The sequence below is a fragment of the Heptranchias perlo genome, chromosome 8, assembly GCF_035084215.1.
Source record: "Heptranchias perlo isolate sHepPer1 chromosome 8, sHepPer1.hap1, whole genome shotgun sequence".
NCBI classification, from domain to species: domain Eukaryota; kingdom Metazoa; phylum Chordata; class Chondrichthyes; order Hexanchiformes; family Hexanchidae; genus Heptranchias; species Heptranchias perlo.
The window spans coordinates 72,570,951-72,590,067 of NC_090332.1; the positions used below are offsets into that span (position 1 = coordinate 72,570,951).

The following is a 19,117-nucleotide window of genomic DNA, read 5'->3' on the forward strand; positions in this document are numbered from 1 at the left end:
GAACACCTCTATTAAATCTCCCCTTAACCTCTCTGCATTAAGGAGAACAACCCCGGTTTCTCTAGTCTCTCCACGTAACTGAAGTCTTTCATTCCTGGTTCCATTCTAGTAAATCTCCTCTGCACCCTCTCCAAAGCATTGACATTCTTCCTAAAGTGTGGTGCCTTGAATTGGCCACAATACTCCAGCTGGGGCCTAACCAGTGTTTTATAAAGGTTTAGCATAACTTCCTTGCTTTTGTATTCAGTGGGTAGCACTCTCGCCCCTGATTCAGAAGGTTGTGGGTTCAAGTCCTACTCCAGGGACTTGAGTACAAATTCCAGGCTGATATGCCAGTGCCATACTGAGGGAGTGCTGCACTGTTGGAGATGCTCTCTTTCGGATGAGACGTTAAAACCGACGCCTTGTCTGCCCACTCTGGTAGACATAAAGGATCCCATGGCACTATTTTGAAGAAGAGCAGGGGAATTCTCCCCGGTGTCCTGGCCAACATTTACCCCTCAACCAACGCCACTTTAAAAAAAAAACACAGATCATTTGGTCGTTATCACATTGCTGTTTTTGAGAGCTTGCTGTGTGCAAATTGGCTGCTGTGTTTCCTACGTTACAACAGTGACTACACTGCAAAAAAAAGTACTTTACTGGCTGTAAAGCGCTTCGGGACATCCTGAGGTCGTGAAAGGCGCTATATAAAAGCAAGTCTGTCTTTCTTTACTCTATGCATCTGTTTACAAAGCCAAGGATCCCTTATGCTTTTTTAACAGCCTTTTCAACTTGTCCTGCCACCGTCAAAGATTTGTGTGCGTAAACCCCCGGGTGTCTCTATTCCTGCACCCCCTTTAAAATTGTACCATTTTGTTTATACTGCCTCTCCTCATTCTTCCTACCAAAATCCAGCACTTTACACTTCCCCGCGTTAAATTTCATCTGCCTACCTGTCTGCCCATTTTGCCAATCTGTTTATGTCCGCCTGAAGTCTGTTATTATCCTCCTCACTGTTTACTGCATTTCTGAGTTTTGTGTCATCTTCAAACTTTGAAATTATGCCCTGTGTACCCAAGTTCAGGTCGTTAATATATATCAAAAAGAGCAGTGGTCCTAATACCGACCCCTGGGAGACATCACTGTATACTTCCCTCCAGTCTGAAAAACAACCGTTCGCCACTACTCTGCTTTCTGTCCCTTGGCCAATTTTGTATCCACACTGTCACTGCCCATTTAATTGGGCTTCAGTTTTGCTAACAAGTTTTTACGTGATACTTTATCAATTGCCTTTTGAAAGTCCATATACACAACATCAACCGCAATACCTTCATCAACCCTCCGTTACTTCATCAAAGAACTCAATCAAGTTAGTCAAACACAATTTGCCTTTAACAAATCCGTGCTGGTTGTCATTTATTAACCTATATTTTTCCAAGTGACAGTTAATTTTGTCTCTGATTATTGCCTCAAGTTTCCCCACCACCGACGTTAGGCTGACTGACCTGTAGTTGCCGGTTTTATCCCTCTCCCCTTTTTTGAACAGGGATGTAACATTTGCAATCCTCCAATCCTCTGTCACTGCTCCCATATCCAAGGAGGATTGGAAGAGAGTGTTGGGGTTTGGGGTACCATTGCTCAATTTCTTCTTCCTTGCCCTCCCAGCAGGACATTCATAGTGATGAAGGTTAGTGGATGAGAAAGGTGAGACACAAACAACACTGGATGCAAACAAATAATGGGCATCGCTCTCAGCTGTCTCTGTTCTAAGATTCCCAAACTTTGGCTGCTAACTTTTTTTCATATTATAGTTTACCATATGTCCTGAGACCTACTGCACATCTTATAATAGAATGGGTTCATTTGGATGACCATATTATGATGCAGGTGAATAATGTACATTCAATAAATAAGGACACTGATAGTTTATCCTCCTAGTATCTGGATAGTGGATTTACTGATAACTCAGTTATTTCTTTGGCTACAGAGGAGGAGAACAGTTCTCTTCCTCATATGTTACCCGCCTCTACTTCATGCTTCATACTTACCCCAATTAAAATTAAGTTAGTTCAACTCCAACGTGCAAACTAACTCCCCTATTAAGAGAACAACAAGATGCAAATCTATGCTTTTATCTGATTCTTACTGATAACTTATCCTGTTTTGCTCGGGTATCAAACAGTTATTCCCTTCCTGGTAGAGGTGTCAAACTAGATTGATTAGTGCACTACACAATGTTTTGGGACTGAGGCCAGCTCATAGGCAGTGCCTTCCCCCTAGTTTGGCCAAATCCCAAAATGCTGTACACTGTACTCATTTAGAACACATCCTGTTTATTTTTAAATGGGGAGTACAATAAGAAATGCATGCACACCATGTGTTTTGCCTTTTGTGTGAAGTAGAAGTGGTGGCTTACACTGGTGTGTACCTCATCCATTGAAAAGAATGGAAGTGTGAGTCCATGTGCAAAGTTTACCATGCACTTTTCCTGCCCTCTTCTGATCCCATTGTTTGTCAGTAGGTACATGTGTCAGAAATGTGTTTTTTTTAAATGGTACAAGTTTTGAACCTACAACAGGTTTGCAGAAGCTGTAAATAGTTCTGGGTTCATTTGGAGGTAGGCTTAAGGTTAACTGCTGTTATATAAATAGTTTTAGCTGAATTGCCCTGGCTGTTTACCATCACATCTTACTAGGTACAAAACCCATAATCTGTTCCTCCAATTGCACTAGAGAGGGATATCTATTGCATATACCCATAGTTAATGTTGTACAGTGTCATTAATTTTTTTAACGTTTTTTAATTCATTCTAAAACTTTCATTAAATGAATGGTATTTAATGCATTTGCCCTTTCAACATTGCTTTACATCTTACTTTTATGTATCACTTTTAACTGAGAAATGTCCGTGTGCTTTACAGAAGATGAGGGAAGGAAAACGTAGATAGAATGGATAAAGGAACAGATGCTAAACTGTGGTGGGAGATTTAGGAGAGTGACTGAAAGCTTGACCAAAGAGATGGATCTGGAGAACGTTTTTAAAGATGGAGAGAGAATTGGCTCTACTGTGAATAATAAAGCAAAGGGGGAAATTGCACAAAAAGTCTGGAGTCCAAGGACCTGGGAGGGGATGTAAGGCTGGAAGAGGTAGCAGAAATAGGGTGGGGTAAGGCCATGGAGGGATTTGAAGATGAGGACTTTAAATTCAGTATGTTGGGAAATGGATAGCCAAAATATGTCAAGTGGAGATAGTGATCACTAGATAATTACTAATAAGGAAGGCCAGTTGGCCCATTTTAATTCATCCATCCAGAAAGGTCCTGAAGTTCCCCATTGTAGTATCTAGTTGCTTCTTAAATGAATACAGGATTTTCATCTCTACTACTCCATCTGGAGGTCTATTCCATAAATTGATCACTCTTTGTGTGAAGAAGAATTTCCTTATCAATCCTAAATTTACCTTTTTAGTAGGTTGTACTTGTTGCTTAGTGTCAATTCTTGCCTGGTTACACTCCTGTGAAGCACCTTGGGACGTTTAAAGGCGCTATATAAATGCAAGCTGCTGTTGTTGCTTGTGGTTCGATGACCAGATTTGGATACAGTATTCAAGGTGTGGTTTGACCAGAACGCTATAATATTTTATCACTACTTCTTCTGATTTCTCCTCTACTGTTTTGGCTATATAGTTCCATATTCTATTGGCTTTGTCGTTTTGCTGTTCTGCATTGATACGGCAACTGAAAACTTCTGAAAGTTGGTACGAATATCGGACGCACATACGGAGTAGTGTGTACATTGTTACAGCTGGTTAGCAATACATGTTGAGATTGCGTATTAAAATGCCCATTTTTTTTTTGTGCCATCATTCATTTAATGAAAGTTTCAAAGTAACGTAACCAAAGCAGAAAATAACCAATTAGAAAGAAAGCAGAAAAATACAGAATTCACACCGCTAAAAATGGAGAAAGAAGAAACTTGACACAATGATCAGAATGGTACTACAACAACAACTTGCATTTGTATAGTGCCTTTAATGTAGTAAAACATCCCAAGGCGCTTCACGGAGCGTTATCAAACAAAACTTGACACCGAGGCACATAAGGAGATATTAGAACAGGTGACCAAAAGCTTGGTCAAAAAGGAAGGGTTTTAAGGAGCGTCTTAAAGGAGGAGAGAGAAGTAGAGATGCACAGAGGGTTAGGGAGGGAATTCCAGAACTTGAGGCCTAGGCAGCTGAAGGCACGGCCGCCAATCGTGGAGCGATGAAAATTGTCGATGAGCAATAGGCCAGAATTGGAGGAGCAGAGATCTAGGAGGGTTGTCGGGCTGGAGGAGGTTACAATGATAGGGAGGGGCGAGGCCATGGAGGGATTTGAACACGATGAGAATTTTAAAATCGAGGCATTCCCGGACCCAAAGCCAATGTATGTCAGCGAGCACAGGGGTGATAGATGAATGGGACTTGGTGTGAGTTAGGATACGGGCAGCAGAGTTTTGGATGAGCTCAGGGTTATGGAGGGTGCAAGGTGGGAGATTGGATGGAGAGCGTTGACAAGACATTTTAGTATATAGATGGATTTTATGATTTTATATATTGTAATGAACTCAGTCAGTGAATCATGATGGTATGCAAAAATAATGTACCTATTTCTACTTCAGGTATGGTTTTCATGCAGAGCGTTGCATATCGGCACTCAATACATTTGACGGGGACGTAGGATCATCTTTGGAACATCTGTTGCTGCAGTGCTTCATGGAAAAGTTCAGAGATGGGATCAAGGCCTCTCCCAAGTCTTGTAACACCAGCATGGAGGAGTGTGTGGAGCGGAGGCAAGAAGAAGCACTCGCTCTCAACTCCATATATGAGGGCAAATTCTCCGAAAGGATTCAAAACCGGGTCTGGAGCATTGAACTGACGCTCGAATTTCTGACACAGAAGTTTAATAAATCGAGATGGTGTGAGACTAAAGACTTGACAGCGACGACTTTGAAAGGCATTTGTCAACATTACCTCAAGGGCAGTTGCCACTTTGGGTCAAGATGTAGGTTCAGACATGAGCTTCCTTCAAAGGAAGAAAGGAAAGAGGACAGTCACTTGCGTTGTGACATCAATGCACTCCTGTACACACTTGAGATCCGTTTTCCACCTGATAATAAATATCCATACCAGGCCCCACTTTTAGCCATTTCTTCTACCAATGACAGTCTGCCTCAAGCTTGCTGTTTGCATCTAGCCGAACATCTCTATGGAGAGGCCTTATTAGCAGCAGAAACAAATGAACCAGTGGTCCACACTTTGATCATGTGCTTGGAGGATGAAGCGAAAATGAGTGAACTACTCCTTGAAACCACCCATAAATACAGCTTGCCTCCTGTTCTGCTCTCTGTCTCGACTGAACAAACTAACGGTGAACACTCTCGGGAAACGCCTTGCAACTATCCGCTTGTTCAGCAGATAGCAGGTACTATGGTAAACCTGCAGTCCTTGAGATTTGTGGCAGTACTCTTTGCAACCTGAAAGGTTTTTGCTGCAGAGCTAAAAAAAGCGCTAGCTAAGTCTGAGTTTTAAGGAGTAACTACTTGAGTCTTGGAGGAGTTAACCCATGGAATAGCTTGGTACTTACTGCAGTGAACATAGACTTAGTTGAAACATTAAAAATAATAAATGGGAAAATTCCTGATTTTAGCAGGGAGCTGAGGTTTACAGCCAGTGAAGTACTTTTGAAGTGTAGTCACTCTTACAACATAGGAAATATGGCAACCAATTTGCAAGCTCCCAGAAACAGCAATGAAATAAATGACCTGATCATCTATTTTAGTGATGTTGGTTGAGGGACAAATATTGGCTAGGTCACCACGGAGACCTCCTCTAGTCGTCTTTGAATACTGCCATGTGATCTTTTACATCCACTGTTTTATGGCAGACGGGGCCTCGGTTTAACATCTCATCCGAAAGACAGCCCTATACAGTGCAGCACTCCCTCGATACAGAACTGGGAGTGTCAGCCTAGATTAGGTGCTCAGGTCTCTCGAGTGGGACTTGAACCCACAACCTTCTGACTCAGGCGAGAGTGCTACCCACTGAGTCAGGGCTGGGACTTGGTTTTTGTATGGTTTTCATTGTATATCAACCGTTGTCTTTCATTTCATAGCAAACATGGTTGATGTGTTGTAGTTGCAGTGAAAGAGGATGCTGGGGAGGAAGATGACGACATGCAGGAGGAAGAGTCTGAGGCCTTGGTTATGGAAACTGAGCGCTGTGTACATCTGAAAAAGAGGCAGATGAAGAAGTACGACCGGAATGTGGAGAACGTATATAGGGAAAACCAAAAACTTTGTAAACAATTTCAAACCAAATGGGTAACTTCATACATGCTCCAATTTTATTCAAGGGGGGGGGCAGTGTGAATGGTATATGATGGTTAATCGTGTCATGTTTTGTATTTTTTTTCCATAAGAGTTAAGCACTGAACTTTTGTACCGTGAATTTTGTTGCTAAGAGTGCTTTCTGTTCAGCAAAGATCTGTCCTTTAGAAGCACAGGATACCAGTTGGATGGAATATTCTGTTGTGAGACTTGACTTTTTAAAATTAAATTGATAATAGAGTGATGAGCAGCTCTACAATTCAAAGTTAAGGTGTCTGATATCATGGCATGAGGAAATACAAAGAAAGACATGGAAAAATTGGGTCTTTTTTCATTAGAACAACAACAACTTGCATTTATATAGTGCCTTTAACGTAGTAAATTGTCCCAAGGCACTTCACAGGAGCAATATCAAACTAAATTTGACACCGTGCCACATTAGGACAGGTGACTAAAAGCTTGCTCAAAGAGGTAGGTTTTAAGGAGAGTCTTAAAGGAGGTGGGAGAGGTTTAGGGAGGGAATTCCAGAGCTTGGGGCCAAGGCAGCTGAAGGCACAGCCGCCAATGGTGGAGCAATGGAAATCAGGGATGCGCAAGAGGCAGAATTGGTGGCGTGCAGAGATCTCTCAGGGTTGTCGGGCTGGAGAAGGTTACAGAGATAGGGAGCGGCGAGACCATGGAGGGATTTGAAAACAAGGATGAGAATTTTAAAATCGAGTCATTGCCAGACCGGGAGCCACTGTAGGTCAGTGAGCACAGGGATGATGGGTGAACGAGACGGTGCATTGGGATACAGGCAGCAGAGTTTTGGATGAGTTCAAATTTATGGAGGGTGCAAGGTGGGAGGCCAGTCAGGAGAGCATTCGAATAGTCAAGTCTAGAGGTAACAAAGGCATGGATGAGGATTTCAGCAGCAGATGAGCTGAGGCAGGGATGGAGACGGGCGATGGAAGTAGGCAGTCTTGGAGATGAAGAGGATATGGGGTTGGAAGTTCAGCTAAGGGTCAAATAGGACGCCACAGTTGCAAACCGTCTGGTTTGGCCTGAGAGGGATGGAGTTGAAGGCTAGGGAACGGAATTTGTAGCAGGGACTGAAGACAATGGGTTTGGTCTTCCCAATATTTAATTGGAGGAAATTTCTGCTCATCCAATACTAGATGTTGGACAAGCAGTGTGACAAATCAGAGGCAGTGGAGGGGTCAAGAGAGGTGATGGTGAGGTGGAGCTGGGTGTTATCAGCATATAGGTGGAACCTGATACTGTGTTTTCAGATGATGTCTCCAAGGGGCAGCGTGTAGATGAGAAATAAGAGGGTGCCAAGTATAGATCCTTGGAGGACTACAAAGGTAACAATGCAGGAGCGGGAAAAGAAGTCATTGCAGGAGGTTCTCTGGCTACAACTGAAAAGATAGGAATAGATAACAACGCAGATTACGGGGCGATATGATAGAAGTGTTTAAAGTTATGAAAGGATGGGGACAGGGTAGATTTAAGTAGACTGTTTCCAGTAGTTATAGGGTCAAGAATGAGGGGCCATAAACACAAGATTAAATATGAGAGATTTAGAACAGAGTGCAGGAGAAACGTCTTCAGAGAGTTGTGAGGCTGTGGAATTCACTTCCAGGGCTAGTGGTTGAGGCAGAAACTATGTTAACATTCAGGATTTGATTGGATGAAGGCAAAGCGGTTGAAGGGATATGGGAACAAGACAGGTAAATGTGATTTAGAGCTGTTTGCTCGCTTGGAGGGTAAACACCGACACAGACTGGTTGGACCGAATGGCCTGTTTATATATTGTAACTTCGATGTATTATCTTTAAGATATGTTACCTGAGTCAGATGCTTGTCCTCCTTATGTCAAATTCACTTATCTTTTCTCTGAAAGATGTTGTTATTTCAGTCTTCCAGGCGCTACCAATCAATGTTGCAGGAGAGGAAAAAACTCCCAGCGTTTCAAGAAAGAGACACAATCTTGGATTTGCTGAACAAGGCCCAGGTGTTGGTAGTGAGTGGTATGACAGGGTAAGTTTAGGAGAAGTGGATATTGGAGTTGATAGAAAGTTCTAGTGCTGGCAAATTAGCATGTTTAATCATTTGAACATTTGAGTAATTGAACCACCAGAATATGCTGAGCAAGTATGGACATTGTAGGAATAGCAATACTGTCCATTAGCTATAGCAGATTAAAACCTGGAAGTCCTTAATTTGACCACATAAAAGCATGCAAATTAAATTGAGCTCCACTGGAAAAACTTGAATATACCTTGAATCTTCCATTGTATGATGGAATACTCTTCACTCGCCTGGATAGGTACAGTGACAACAACACTCAAGAAGCTTGACACCATCCAAGACAAGGCAGTCCACTCGATCGGCAGCCCATCCACTTCCTGCACCACCGGCGCACCATGGCTGCAGTGTGTACTGTCCACAGGATGCACTGCAGCAACTCACCAAGGTTTCTTCGACAGCACCTCCCTAACCCATGATCTCTCCCACCTAAAAGGACAAGGACAAGGGCAGCAGGTGCATGGGAACACCATTACCTCCAAGTCACACACCATCCTGACTTGGACATATATCGCCATTCCGTCATCGTCACTGGGTCAAAATCCTGGAACCCCCTACTTAAAAGCACTGTGGGCGCACCTTCACCTCATGGACTGCAGCGGTTCAAGAAGGCGGCTCATCACCGCCTTCTCAAGGGCAACTGGGAATAGGCAATAAATGCTGGCCTTGTTAGCGACGCCCATATCCAAAGAACAAATTTTAAAAAAAACTTAATAACAGACGATGGCAATTTTTAGTAAGTAAGCCTTGTTGATTCCTAACTAGATGTCAGGGGAAATATTTACTGCATGCAGCTGTGGGCCAATGCAGCTTCAAAGGAGTACTTCAGAATAGATCAGATAATGGTGTCATCACCAAGTGTTTTTAGCAAAACATCTGTGTCAAGCATTTATTTCGTTTCTGGATTCAGCCTCAGCTACTAATTCCCTTCACTGCTTTTCAGTGAAGCAACGGGGTGTGTTTGGAGCTGAGGTTGAGCATCGAAATATCAGCCACTGTTAATGTATTGAAGAATTATTCAAAAAACATTTTTTGCTTATTGGTGGGGGGTTATTTTCCCACAAATACATATAAAGTTAGAAGATTTTATCCTGAGATATTCCTTCAAGCAGTGGATTAAAGGTTCCCATTTTCTTAAACCTTTACTCAGTTGTTCAGGTATAAAGGAGAGGGGATTTATTTGCATTTAGTGCACAGCCTTGGTAAGTTTGACAGATATGAAAAGAAGTCATTTTTTTGTTTCAAAATCCCTCAGGTGTGGAAAGACGACTCAGATTCCTCAGTTTATCCTGGATGACACTCTCAATGGTCCTCCGGGGGCAGTTGCAAATATCATCTGTACTCAGCCTCGAAGGATCTCTGCCATCTCTGTAGCTGAGCGTGTAGCCAAAGAGCGGATCGAGAGGCTAGGAGGAAGTGTAGGATATCAGATTAGACTTGAAAGTGTGAAGGTCAGTATATACTTACCAAATAAGTAACATTTTCAATACCATCCCTTGTGTTTGTGGAATTTTCTTGTTTGAAGATAGGATGAAGAATATCTGTTAGCTCTTAATGTGTGGTGTGCAGTTTAAATACATTCATGTTTTTCTTTGGCCAGGTGGCATTGTGGGTCATGATCTTTTCTAGACCTGGCACTGCTGCTCTCTGACAAACAGGAGACACTCGCCTTCTGGCCAGTTTGTCTAGCGCACAAACCTCCACTTCCTAGAAGTACTCCCATGATTACACAACACTCCGTGTAATCATCACCCAACTGGGAGCTGGTCAAACGTTCACAGTCAATTCAGGCGAGTTTCACTTTTGGCTTAATTTCAAACTTGGGCACCCCAGTGATCTGTCTGATTTTAGCTGACACTCCCCATTTCCTTGCATTCTACCAAGCGCCTCTGTTGCTGTCTCATCTGCCTGGTCTTTCTCTTCCCCTTTTCAATGAAGTGCTCCCTTCCACGTGTCTTCAGACAACCTCCACCTGATATTTCTGTGCTCCTCTCCGACTCGTACGCTTGGGAGGAGGGGAGTTAGACGATGAATTTGTCGTGACTTCGATAATGATTCCAGTATTTGTACAACTGCCATTTCTTTCTTGTAATGTTGACTGTTTCAAGTTTGTGCTGTAGAAATTTATTCCTGATCCTCTTAGTGTTTTATCTTGCTTTGCACTTGATGGTGAAAAAAAAATTAATATATGTGGTGGACTGGAAAAATATCTGTGTTCACAAGCGTATTTTTCCAGTCCAACATAAGGAAATACTTGGATCTTCTAGATGGTTGCCCAGGACTCAGCTGGAGAGCTACCAAGCCAGGCTGCATTTTTAGTGTGAAGTATGGATACATTATTTGAACAAATTAATATTCCTGCATTAAAGGTATATACAGAATAGAATCATAGAATGGTTACAGCATGGAAGGAGGCCATTTGGCCTATTGAGTCCATGACGGCTCTCTGCAAGAGCAATCCAGCTAGTCCTACTCCCCCCGCCCTTTCTCCGTAGCCCGGGAAATTTTTTCCCTTCAAGTACTTATCTAATTCCCATTTGAAAGCCATGATTGAATTTGCCTCCACTGCCTCCTCAGGCAGTGCATTCCAGATCTTAACCACTCGCTGTGTAAAAAAGTTTTTCCTCATGTTGCCTTTGGTTCTTTTGCCAATCACCTTAAATCTATGTCCTCTGGTTCTTGACCCTTCTGCCATTGGGAACAGTTTCTCTCTACCTATTCTGACTAGACCCTTCATGATTTTGAATACGTCTATCAAACCTCCTCTCAACCATCTCTGCTCTAAGGAGAACAACCCCAGCTCCTCCAGTCTGTCCACATAACTGAAGTCCTTCATCCTCTGAACCATTCTAGTAAATCTCTTCTGCACCCTCTCTAACGCCTTCACATCCTTCCGAAAGTGCGGTGCCCAGAACTGAACACAATATTCCAGTTGTGGCCGAACCAGTGTTTTATAAAGGTTCAACGTAACTTCCTTGCTTTTGAACTCCATGCCTCTATTTATAAAGCCCAGGATCCCGTATGCTTTTTCAGCCACTTTCTCAACCTACCACCTTCAACGATTTGTGTACATATACCCCCAGATCTCTCTGTTCCTGTATCCCTTATAGAATTGTATCCTTTAGTTTATATTAGTCATGATGTGGAGATGCCGGTGATGGACTGGGGTGGACAAATGTAAGGAATCTTACAACACCAGGTTATAGTCCAACAATTTTATTTTAAAATCACAAGCTTTCGGAGATTATCCCCTTCGTCAGGTGAGTGAGTGAATAAGAGGTTCTCAAATCGCATATCTTATATTAGGCTGGGACACCATCACACCAATCAAAAGGTGTCGTTGGTGTTCAGACAGGTTAGCCACGGAAAACAGTAGGTCCCAGTATGCTGAATACACATTGTGTCAAATTACACAGACAGAGAGAAAGAGACCCAAAAGGCAGAGAGAGAGAGAGAGAAAATATTAAAAACAGATAACTTTTTTTTCCCCTTGCTGGTGGGGTTACGTGTAGCGTGACATGAACCCAAGATCCTGGTTGAGGCCGTCCTCATGGGTGCGGAACTTGGCTATCAATTTCTGCTCGACGATTTTGCGTTGTCGTGTGTCTCGATGGACCCCATCGGTCTCGCGGCAGACACAGAGGAATTCATCAGGAGAATGAGACTCCGGGAATTCTTCCACAAATCCCAAGATTTCAGCAGCGAACCCAATGAGACAATCAACGATCCGGAACAGCAGACAGAGGGATCCGCGGTACAGCAACCGAAGAAGAAAGAGTCAAACTGGACTCCTCCGGAGGATCGCTGCCCTAAGCTTGACATGTATGCTCAAGCTGTCAGGAGATGCGTCAATGCCAGATTCATCAGCCGCACTCACAAGACGGTCCAGAATGTCACCCGAGCACAACGCAACGCCATCAACGCGCTCAAGACCAACCGCAACATCGTCATCAAACCAGCGGACAAAGGAGGAGCCATTGTCATACAGAACAGAACGGACTATTGCAAAGAAGCATACCGACAACTGGACAACCAGGAACACTACAGACAGTTACCCGCAGATCCGACCAAAGAACACACCCACCAGCTCAACAAACTGATCAAGACCTTCGATCCAGACCTTCAAAGCATCCTACGCGCTCTCATCCCATGTACTCCCCGCGTGGGAGACTTCTACTGCCTCCCAAAGATACACAAAGCCAACACACCCAGACGTCCTATCGTATCAGGCAACGGAACCCTGTGTTAGAACCTCTCTGGATACGTCGAGGGCATCCTGAAACCCATCGTACAGGGAACCCCCAGCTTCTGTCGCGACACTACAGACTTTCTACAAAAACTCAGCACCCACGGACCAGTTGAACCAAGAACACTTCTCACCACGATGGACGTCTCGGCACTCTACACCAGTATCCCCCACGATGACTGCATTGCTGCAACAGCCTCCGTACTCAACACCAACAACAGCCAATCTTCAGACGCCATCCTACAACTCATCCGCTTCATCCTGGATTACAATGTCTTCACCTTCGATAACCAGTTCTTTACCCAAACACACGGAACAGCCATGGGGACCAAATTCGCACCCCAATACGCCAACATTTTCATGCACAAGTTCGAGCACGATTTCTTCGCTGCACAGGACCTCCAACCAACGCTATACACCAGATACATCGACGATATTTTCTTCTTATGGACCCACGGCGAAGAATCACTGAAGAGACTACACGATAACATCAACAAGTTCCATCCCACCATCAAACTCGCTATGGACTACTCCTCAGAATCGGTTTCTTTCTTGGACACACAAATCTCCATCAAAGACGGGCACCTCAGCCCTTGGACGATCTTGGGTTCATGTCACGCTACACGTAACCCCACCAGCAAGGGGGAAAAAAAGTTATGTTTTTAATATTTTCTCTCTCTCTGCCTTTTGGGTCTCTTTCTCTCTGTCTGTGTAATTTGACACAATGTGTATTCAGCATACTGGGACCTACTGTTTTCCGTGGCTAACCTGTCTGAACACCAACGACACCTTTTGATTGGTGTGATGGTGTCCCAGCCTAATATAAGATATGCGATTTGAGAACCTCCTATTCACTCACTCACCTGACGAAGGGGATAATCTCCGAAAGCTTGTGATTTTAAAATAAAATTGTTGGACTATAACCTGGTGTTGTAAGATTCCTTACATTAGTTTATATTGCCTCTCCTCGTTCTTCCTACCAAAATGTATCACTTCGCATTTTTCTGCAATAACTTTCATTTGCCATGTGTCCGCCCATTTCACCAGCCTGTCTATATCCTCTTGAAGTCTATCACTATCCTCCTCACTGTTCACTACACTTCCAAGTTTTGTGCCATCTGCACATTTTGAAATTGTACCCTGCACACCCAAGTCCAAGTCATTAATATATATCAAGAAAAGCAGTGGTCCTAGTACCAACCCCTAAGAAACACCACTGTATACCTCCCTGCAATTAGAAAAACAACCGTTCACCACTATTCTGTTTCCTGTCGCTTAGCCAATTTCATATCAATGCTGCCACTGCCCCTTTTTATTCCATGGGCTTCAACTTTGATGACAAGCCTATTATGTGGCACTTTATTAAACGCCTTTTGGAAGCCCATATATACCACATCAACTGCATTGCCTTCATCGACCCTCTCTGTTACCTCATGAAAAAACTATATCAAGTTAGTTAAACACAATTGAGTATTTTTGCTCTAGATTGCTCCTTGTCCTTTTCCATAGCTAATCTAAATCTTATGATACTATGATCACTGTTCCCTAAATGTTCTCCCACTGACACTTGCTCCACCTCATTTCCCAGAACCAGATCCAGCAATGCCTCCTTCCTTGTTGGGCAAGAAACGTACTGGTCAAGGAAGTTCTCCTGAACACACTTCAAAAATTCCTCCCCCTCTTTTCCCTTTATACTATTACTATCCCTCCTGCACCTTCTCTCCAGCCACACATTAATTGCTCTATCCTCCTATTTCTATACTCACTAGCGCGATGCACTGGGAGTAATCTGGAGATTACTACCTTTTAAGGTCCTACTTATTAATTTCTTTCCTAGCTCTCTCAAATCTGCCTGCAGGACCACATCCCCGTTTCTGCCTATGTATCGATATGGACCGTGACCTCTGGCTGTTCACCCTCCCCCCTCAGAATGTTCTGCAGCCACTCAGGGAGGCAACATACCATTCTGGAATCACGTCTGCAGCCACACTAACGCCTGTCTGTTCCCCTAATTATTGAATCCCCTATCACTATTGCTCTCCTGACCTTTCTGCTCCCCCCCCCCCCCCCACAATACAGCTGAGCCACCCGTAGTGCCATGGACTTGGCTCTGGCTGTATTCCCCAGAGGAACCCTCTCCCTCACCATACCAGTTAGAGTGAGATGTACTCAGGAGACTCCTGTACTACGCGCTTGGTCCTACTTGTCTGTCTGGTGGTCACCCAGTCCCTCTCTGCCTGCACTCTCTTAAGCTGCAGGGTGACCACCTAATGAAACGTACTATCCACGTAGCTCTCAGCCTCGCAGATACACTGCAATGACGCTAGCTGCTGCTCAAGCTCCGAAACCCAGAGCTCGAGCTCATCCAGCTGATGACACTTCCTGCACATGTGGTAGTCCAGGACATGAGAAGTATCCTGGAGTTCCCACGTGGCACAGGATGTGCACTCGACGGGACTGAGGTGCCCTGCCAAGCCTCTATTTATTATATTATTAACTAAACTTAACGGAAATGAACTAAAGACGTAAAAAAAAACACTCATAAGCTACTCACCAATTAATGATTCAGATCTATATTGGGATACACTAAATTGTCACTGACTCAAATATTGTCTCTGTCCTGAAGGATATGCCTATCATCGAGGAATTTACTAAACCTATAATTGAGTATATGTTAGTAAAGGCTAGGCTCCCACTACCCTTCATGATCTCAATGCAACCTCTGTGACAGAGGGGTCAGGTGACTGACCTGGTCCATGAGATTGGCCTAGGGATGACATCTCCTCTGATTTCTCCTTGCTCCCTTTGATCGGCACCTTTAGTGTGTGGGTGATCAGGTGCTCAAACTCATGTCCTATCACTCTGCCTTATATAATATTTTTGATAAAGCACTCATATAAGTCATATCATCAGGACTGATAGTCTATGAATAGTTTGTACTATTCTATTTTTATGCAAATTACACAATGCCCTGTGCTAACAAACATTGATTCAATGATTATTTGCCATTCTATTATTTTTTCAATCAATTTGGTGAAGATTAATATTTATATCCTTGTTGTTCTCCATGTCACAATACTTGTTGGTGAATAACAGAGCCTTAAAACAAGGAAAAAGGTAATCTGCCCAATTGAAGTGTATCCCTCTTATACATGAACTCTCCCAGCATGGTATGTAATTCTACTTTGAGGAACCCCCCCCAAAATTTTTGCATCTGTTAATCTTAGTTTGACTATTCCGAACATTTATCACTCTTTGAATAAAAAAAGTTGTTTACTGCTATACTTGTTATAAATTTGCTTTTCACTAGTTTTCCTCTGTATCTGCAACATTCTTGGTGTATTTTGAATGAATAATCTGGATTTACCTTATCTACACCACTTAATCTATCTTGTACTACAGTGAGGATCACTCCTGAACTGCCTTCTTTCTGGACTATAAAGCTTAAACTACTGTAATCTTTCCTCATCCCCTTTACACTCCAGGATTAGTCATGACTTCTGCAGACTTGCATTGTATTGTTTTAGCTATGGTTGTATGAGCATTCTTTTAATTGTTATGCCACTTTGGATATGGAAAGTATATCTATAATTATACCAAGATGCCTTTGAGTCTTCCAGTGCTAGTTCAGTTCCATTCATTATATACCTCTGTCCCAAATATCAACCTTTGTATGGTACTTTACATGTTATTGGTATTTAATTTGCCCTTTGTATTCTCAATTGCAATGCCAATCTTAATCCTTCTGCAACTCTCTTGCTGGATTCTTTTGCTATACGTCCTTGTTTTTGCACTGTCAGCAAATTGGATCAGATTGTAGTTAAGTTTTTGTATTAATTAGAAACAATAGGATCCAAACACTGATCCTTGTGAAACTCCACTCAACATTCTCTTTTGCTCCCACCCACTCTTGACATTTTACATCTTGTGAGTATTTGCTGTTTATTTTAGCCAGTTTCGTAACTATTTGCATGTTCTACCCTGGATTCCTGTGGCTTTTAGCTAGAAATCTTTCATGTGGAACTTCGGTCAAAAGTTTTCCATAAGTCTAACTAAAATATATTATGGGGAATACCAGTGTCTACTTTATCTGTAATGTCTTCAAAGAAGTCAAGGAGGTTTGTCAGACATGATCTATGCAGGCTGTTTGTTATTACATTATTGCTATGTAGATATTCCTTCAGCCTGCCCCTTACATTATTTTTACCAGTTATTGATGTTGGGCTAATCAGCAGGTAACTGTCTCAGGCAATTTTTTTCATACATTTTAAAATATTAGTAAATTTATTCTTTTGCTAGTCCTGCAAAGCCTCATTAGTGTTTAACTATAGCCAGTGCCTACTAGTTTCTTCCCTGCTTTACTGCAGCTTCCTAGGATACATACCTTTTGGCCCAAGGGATATACTAGTAATAAATTTCCCTAATTGCATCTAACTTTAAGAAAAAAACCTTCTCAGGGCAGCAAGTTATTATTATCCTCTAGTGAATGTTTTCCAGAACCATTCATTTAATGTTTCAACTATTCTGCTTCACCTTCACTGCCACTTATATCTTCATTGCTGTTTTTATCTTTAAGTTCTAATTTCCTTTCTAACTGGCTGTAAAGTGCTCTGGGACACCCTGAGGTCGTGAAAGGCGCTATATAAATGCAAGTTTTTTTTTACTGTTGCGATCACAGAGAAGCTTTTTGATATGCTTAATACCCTTACTTATTTTCATCTCTAGAGTTCTCTTTGCACTCCTAAAATCCCTTTCAGTTTCTTTTAGTGAATTCCTGTACTTCTGCTCGAGTTTTCTCCCTTTTTTTTCTCTATTCCCATTGTAATTGGCCTATAAATCCATTTTGGAGATTACTTATTGAATTTACATTTATTTTGCTTGGTTACACACTAATTCTGCATAATTATTGTTTTAGAAGTGTTCTAGTTTTCCTCAATGGAGATGTTTCTCAGCAATATTTCCCAGTTAATTTATTGTAATTATTCCCTCATTTCTTTAGAACTTGCCTTTTTAAAAGCATATATATATATATATATGCTTTTATAACACACACATATATATATATATATATATATATATATATATATATATGTGTGTGTTATTGAATAAGTAACAGGAAGTTCATTTTTTGGGATTTCTACTCCTTGATCCCGGATAAGCATTGCGTATCTTTCAAACTCATTTAATGTGATTATATTTTCAGTCCTCCTCGACCAGATTGCTTTACTGCACTGCAGGAGTGCTACTCAGACGACTGGAGGCAGATCCAGACCTCCAAGGCGTGACCCATGTTGTTGTAGATGAAGTTCACGAAAGAACAGAGGAAAGGTAATTCTACTTTTCACCTTGGACTAGCTCATTTTGAGTTTCATATAGTATTAGTGCAAGAAGCCACCAAAGTAGAAAAGAAGATAAATCAGGAATGGTGACTAGCTTGGGTTTTCTTTTTTTAAAAAAATTGAACTTGTGGGAAGAAGAATAGACTGAGAGAAGGTAAGGGGTTACAGTTTTGAAGTCCTGGGAAAGATTAAAGTAGGAGACCATGATGAGTCTTGATTTCAAGACAGCGGTGATGTAGGGAGGGGGAAGTGTGTGCAGGAGAACATATTTGGAGTTTAGAAAGAACAAGAGAGCAATGTTCAGAGGAGCCCTGGCCATGGTGGTGATGGTAGAACAGGGAGAGACAACAACAGATGGAGAGAAACAGCGAGCTTAGAGGCTTAGATGTAGAGAAGATGTTTCCACTTGTGGGGGAGACCAAAACTAAGGGCCATAGATATAAGATAGTCACCAATAAATTCAATAGGGAATTCAGGAGAAACCTCTTTACCCAAAGAGTGTTGAGGATGTGGAACTCGCTACCACAAGGAGTAGATGAGCTGAATCGCATAGATGCATTTAAGGGGAAGCTAGATAAGCACGAGAGAGAAAGGAACCATCTTCAGCCAGAAGTGCCGACTGGATGATCCATCTCGGCCGCCTCCCGATATCCCCACCATCACAGAAGCCAGTCTTCAGCTAAATCGATTCACTCCACGTGATATCAAGAAACGGCTGAGTGCACTGGATACAGCAAAGGCTTTGGGCCCCAACAACATCCCGGCTGTAGTGCTGAAGACTTGTGCTCCAGAACTAGCTGCGCCTCTAGCCAAGCTGTTCCAGTACAGCTACAACACTGGCATCTACCAGACAATGTGGAAAATTGCCCAGGTATGTCCTGTCCACAAAAAGCAGGACAAATCCAATCCGGCCAATTACCGCCACATCAGTCTACTCTCAATCATCGGCAAAGTGATGGAAGGTGTCATCGACAGTGCTATCAAGTGGCACTTACTCACCAATAACCTGCTCACCGATGCTCAGTTTGGGTTCCGCCAGGACCACTCGGTTCCAGACCTCATTACAGCCTTGGTCCAAACATGGACAAAAGAGCTGAATTCCAGAGGTGAGGTGA

General features: G+C 42.6%; 1 protein-coding gene across 1 annotated transcript in view; it reads left to right on the forward strand.

Annotated features, from left to right (window-relative positions):
* The window catches only part of dhx57 (DEAH (Asp-Glu-Ala-Asp/His) box polypeptide 57), a 96,837-nt gene that overhangs the window by 12,117 nt on the left and 65,603 nt on the right, over positions 1 to 19,117 (forward strand). The window contains exons 6-10 of the mRNA XM_067989284.1: positions 4,641 to 5,443; positions 6,157 to 6,341; positions 8,248 to 8,369; positions 9,673 to 9,868; positions 17,867 to 17,991. Coding sequence (XP_067845385.1) covers positions 4,641 to 5,443; positions 6,157 to 6,341; positions 8,248 to 8,369; positions 9,673 to 9,868; positions 17,867 to 17,991 — 1,431 coding nt within the window. The remainder of the gene's footprint in view (positions 1 to 4,640; positions 5,444 to 6,156; positions 6,342 to 8,247; positions 8,370 to 9,672; positions 9,869 to 17,866; positions 17,992 to 19,117) is intronic.